The sequence below is a fragment of the Triticum dicoccoides genome, chromosome 5A (assembly GCF_002162155.2).
Source record: "Triticum dicoccoides isolate Atlit2015 ecotype Zavitan chromosome 5A, WEW_v2.0, whole genome shotgun sequence".
NCBI classification, from domain to species: Eukaryota; Viridiplantae; Streptophyta; class Magnoliopsida; order Poales; family Poaceae; genus Triticum; species Triticum dicoccoides.
In genome coordinates, this window is record NC_041388.1 from 642,015,004 (window position 1) to 642,020,379 (window position 5,376).

The 5,376-nt window shown below is 44.2% G+C and overlaps 1 protein-coding gene across 2 annotated transcripts; it reads left to right on the plus strand.

The window, feature by feature from the left end:
* Positions 1 to 2,619: 2,619 nt before the first annotated feature.
* On the plus strand, positions 2,620 to 4,698 carry LOC119303683. 2 transcript variants are annotated; one of them, XM_037580821.1, is made up of 5 exons: positions 2,620 to 3,110; positions 3,409 to 3,642; positions 3,739 to 4,012; positions 4,128 to 4,205; positions 4,317 to 4,698. In XM_037580821.1, the coding sequence occupies exons 2-5, from the start codon at positions 3,416 to 3,418 to the stop codon at positions 4,365 to 4,367; spliced, it is 630 nt and encodes a 209-aa protein (XP_037436718.1). In that variant the 5' UTR covers positions 2,620 to 3,110; positions 3,409 to 3,415; the 3' UTR covers positions 4,368 to 4,698. The 2 variants fall into 2 exon arrangements, with proteins under 2 accessions (XP_037436718.1, XP_037436719.1); XM_037580822.1 differs by having other exon boundaries at positions 2,621 to 3,110; positions 4,320 to 4,698.
* The last annotated feature ends 678 nt before the right edge of the window (positions 4,699 to 5,376 follow it).

Below are 5,376 nucleotides of genomic sequence, written 5' to 3' on the forward strand. Positions count from 1 at the left end.
GTTATTAAAGATAAGGCTAAGAGATGACCCATTGTAGATATGTTTTTTTGTCATCTATAAATTACATGCAAGATTTAAAATAAAACTATCTTATCAACCATTATACATGCCCTGACACGCGCTGCTTTAAATCCTTTTTCTCGGTTTTTTTGTTTCTTCTCCGCTTTCTCTGGTTTGTTTAGTTTTCTATTTGTTTTCTTTGTTTTATGTACTGTTTTATTTTATTCTTTGATTTTTCATTTGTTTTCTTCGTTACTTTCTTGGATTTCATCGGTTTTCATTTTTTTTCTTCAGTTTTATTTGTTTCTTTCCGTTTTTCATTGGGTTTTTTTCTTTTCTCTCTTTATTCTATTTTCTTAGTTTTCATCGTTTTTCATTCTTTTATGTATGTTACCTTTGTTTTTTCATTGGTTTTCTTCGTTTTCTTTAGTTTTTTTGTCGATTTTCACTGGTTTCTTTTTTTTCAACACGTCTTACTTTTCCAGTCAACATTTAACCTATACATCAGAAATATATTTTATATAGAAGCTTAACATTTTGCAAATATATGATTAACATTTTTTGAAAACTTATTTTTTATGTCAAATTTTCCCATGCACATTGTAAATTTTTGGTATATATATAATACACCTTAAACATCTTGCAAGCACAATATCAACATTTTTTAATACATGATCAACATTTTTATATACACATTTAGTATTTCTTAAATGCTTTGTTAACAGTTTTTAACACAAAATCTACAGTTTTTAATACATGGCCAACATGTTTTATATAAATATCATTTTCAAATTATTAATTAACATTTTCAAATAATTTTCTAACATTTGTATGAAATGCTTGATTAACATTTTTTAAATAAATTATCAACTTTTTTCACGGATATTGTATATTTTTTGTATAGGTTTTTCGTATACATGAGAAACAATTTATCTATACAAGTTTAATATTTTTTAAATGCTTGGTCAAAATTTGTTTTCAATTTTTAATGTAATTTTTTTGTAATATATTTATTTAGAATATTTGGTAGAAAAATTAGAAAGCAAAAAAGAAAGCAAAAAAAATGTGGAGAAAAAAATCCGACGTTGTGGCCTCCGCACGCCTGGTCAAGTCGCTCTCGCCTTCAGTGAGGCTTCCTTCCGTCTTCTCTAGGTCGGCGCAAGTGCTATATCTCACTATAAGTGAGATGATAGCTCCCCTCACCTAAAGCTTTCCACAGCGTCGTGCGACTGGGCCGGCCCAGTATAACGTGTGTTCTGGTTTGTTTTGTTTCTTATCATTGCTTGTTTCGTTTTTTCTTTTTTCTTTTCTTTGTTTTTTATTCTATATTAAGTTTCTTTTTAGTTTTTCTTTGACTTTTCTTTTTTCTTCATTATACTTTCGCTTTTAGTTTCTTACTTGGTTTCTTGATTTTTTTGAACTAGTTTTTCTCTAGTGTTCCACGGTGTTTCTTTTTTCTTTGTTTTCACCAGTTTTCTCGTTTCTTTATCAGTTTTTGTTGGTTTTTTGTTCTTTCTTTTGTGTTCCATTGATTTGTTTACATTAGTACCGATTGTATGATATTTGTCCCAACTGATTTTCTTAGGAATTTGTGCTTCCTTTGCTAAAAGTACTAGAAAAACAGGATGTGATATGCGTCATCTGGATGATATTTGTCAAGGATCAACCGGCTAGCGAGCCATCCGATAGTATGATGCTCACGGTCCGATTGTTCCTCTTCTATGCTTACCTCATTGCAACATGATCTATGCTGCAAACCTTCGTTGCAACATGACTCTTCTTGTGAAAATCACCCTCGGTTATCGGTCGTGTCCGTTGGTATTGCAACAAGACCCACACACCTTGATTGCACCAGGACTTTTGTTGCAAAGCATCTTCGGCTCGCGGGCGTGCCCGTTGTCATTGCAGCAAGACCCATGTTGAGAACCCTCATTGCAATATGGCCCTTATTGCAAAAACAACTCCGACTCGTGGGCGTGCGAGTCGCCATGCAACCTAGCAATGTGCCTTGCAGCACTGGCGCGTGTCGCGGTGACTCACATGCAGTAGCGGCTGTCCGAAGTAGCTCACCAGCGGGAGCTCCGCGCGGCCGCGGTGGCTCGCTAGCAGCTTTGAATGGCAACCTTTGAAGCGCTAGCGCTACTCAGGCCTAGACTAAGAGACGCGACTGTGCGCACATAGAGCTTCATGCGCAAGGAGGCAGGAGGGACAACACCACCGCTGGGAGCCTACACGACTATGGATGGTGAAGCGGTGCTGATCTTCAAGGGAATGAGTGTGTGCGGCATAAGGGATTGGAAATGGGAGGCACGGGTGTGGACGTGAAGAACGAGGTGAACCCATAGGGACACGCGTCTGACGCACAAGGAGGCGGACATGCAATGAAAAACTAGTCAGGTTGATAATATTATATTTTAAAAAATTGCTCAATTCAGCACACTGTTTATTTTGTCATGTTGTGAATAAATTTGATGACAAAATTTAAAACCCTTGCAAACCTTATGATTTTTGTTTGAAAAACCTCGCAACTTCTGCAACCCACCAAAAGTCGTGGCAGCAGTAGTAGGAGTGGATGATATCTTTGGGGTTTCCCACCCCGCCCGGCTACCCCGCGCTCCGCAGCGCAGCGCCTCCCCCCGTTCCCATTCTCCCCCCAACTTCCCAGACGCCTCTCCCCAAAAAATCCACCCCAGCGCCCAACCTCTCTCGCCTCCGCCGCCACCGCCCGCCTCCATTCTTGCCGCCGCTCCGCCCTCCGCCGAGCCCCTCCTCACCTCCGCCGACGTCCCTTCTCGCCGTCGCGCCTCATCGACCGTCGAGATCTGCCGCGCCACTTCCTGCGTCCGCCTGCCGTATACCGTCGAGCGCCACCACGCCGTCCGTCGTCCAGCGCCGCGCCGCCCCATCTCCCGCGCCAGCCTCCTCGCCGCCTGCGTCGGGAACTTCCTCCTCGTCCTCGCCGCCGGAAACCTTATCTGCTACCGCAACCGCCGCCAGGAGCTCCAACCTGCACGCCGCCTCCCCGCCGAACTTCATCAACCCTCTGCTACCGAAGCCGCCAGGAGCCCGGCTCCTGTGCTCCACCGCCGTCTCCAGCAGGCAGCGAGAAGGTGAACCGCCAGAAGCCCACCTCTTTCCCCTCTCCCTCTCTGCCTTCCCTGAGCCCCTTCTCTGTTCTTCACGAGGCCATGTCCGATCTGATGCATCTGTTGGGCTGGATCTGAAGGATATGCCCAACAATCCTTGAAGCACTTGCTACTTTGCAACGGAAGATTTAGCGGTTTATCCGAAGTCGTTGGATCTACAGCTTGCCTGTCTCCTCTGCTGCTAACTCTGTTTGGCAAAGTTCATCCCGATCTGCAGTTTATTAGGGTTTATTTACATGCTGACGGCTTCGCCGTTTTTCAGGATATAGATGGACCAGGAGGTCAAGGAGTCAAAGCCCTCCGGCGAGCCAAACCTGTTCCTGCAATGGGGCAGCCGGAAGCGGCTTCGCTGCGTCAAGTCCCGGGAGGACGGCTCGCCGTCGCCGGCCCGGTCGGATGCGCTCAGGCGCACCATACCCCGGGTGAATCGGCCCCTTCTGGGAGGCGATGTCGCACAGTTTCGTTCACCACGCCGCCCGAGCACTCTTCACCGGAGGTAATTTCAGTATTGCATCCGTAGACCCCTTTCCCTTTGACCCTTGCCGTGCAAAATGTCAAGAAATGTCTGACCCTGGTATTTGCTTGCTAGCAGAAAATCCGAGGCACAGGCGAGTGAGGCCAGGCAGTCCATATCCCTCTCACCAGAGAAGGACCGGTACTACTCCACCAGGGGTTCCCCATTTCCCTTTGAGGGGAATGGGTTTGATTTCAGCGGCGGGGTGGAAGAGAAGGGCACCGCTGCTCTGCCGAGGTTCTTCATCTCATTGTCGAACAAGGAGAAAGAGGAGGACTTCTTGGCAATGAAGGGCTGCAAGCTCCCACAGAGGCCGAAGAAGAGGCCCAAGCTGACGCAGAAATGCTTGCTTGTAATGTTCTTTTTCATCTCAGAAACTAAACTGTCAAGTTCTTTTCTGTCAAAGACATGTTCATGCTCATTCTTAACCCTAATGTTTTGTTGGTCGTTGTTGTGTATGGCCATAGACGGTGTGCCCAGGAGCCTGGCTGTCAGATCTCTCGCATGAGAGGTATGAAGTTCGAGAGAAGAAGAGCTCCAAAAAGGTACCCCAAATCTTTGATTCATTTCCCTATGGTTGCAAGTAGCATACAGTGGAGCTGTTAGTTCAATCTACGTTTATCCATGTGTTACTGATATCTCGCAAATTCAATCAGCAGAGGGCGAGGGGACTGAAGGCGCTGTGCATGGAGAGCGATTCGGAGTAGAGGCAGAAGCAGGATGGATTCATTTTTTGACTTCTGCTCGAGGCAGAGAAGCCGCACCTAGGTAGCAATGGCGGTTCTTCTAACTAGGCAATGCTCAGCAAGCAGCTAATTTAGTGCCCGTTTCCCTTCTCCTGATTCTTCATCCCCTGTTTAATCTCCATGATCCTTTCGTCTAATTGTCTGTTCATCAGAACTCTGAAGAGATTGTTCGTCTGGAACCATGAAGCAAAATAGTGGTAGTAGTATATTAGATCACCATCTCTAATGCTCTGTTTGGAAAATGTATGGATGTGGAATCGCCACAGTCGTTGTGGATGAGTTGGGACCGCAATGGGCAATGGCACGCCATCTACTACTCCCTCCGTTCTTAAATACTCCTTCTGTTCTAAAATAGATGACTCAACTTTGTACTAATTTTATACTAAAGTTAGTATAAAATTTGAGTCATCTATTTTGGAATGAAGGGAGTATAAGTCTTTTTAAAGATTTCACTACAAACTACATACGGATGTATATAGATATATTCTAGAGTATAGATTTACTCATTTTGCCCCGTATGTAGTTCATAGTGAAATTTTTAAAAAGAATTATATTTAAAAACAGAGGGAGTAGTATTTATGACCCCATGTCTTGGCCGTGATCCTGAATATCTGGCGACCTGCTCCGTCGGCGAGGAGCATCGTTTCCATCGTAGCGTACTCCTGGTGGTTGGCCTTTGACTCTGTTGCTTGTTAGCTCCGTCGGCCAGTGCTTTCAGACTATTGCTGTGGCCTGGCTTCAGAGCTGCAACTTGTTGAACCTGCTTTCAAAAGAAATAGGAGTATATCTTGTTTAACCTAATAAACTTGAAATGACTGAGCATGGAACGGTTTTCTTTGGGGAATGGTATAATTTAGCAACAACAGTCAGGTAATGGTATGACTACATTTCACTCACTCACGGATATTGCTTGCACAAGGATTTGTTATTTCAGCCTATAAAAAAGAGAATTTTTTTGAGTAGTGGCAAG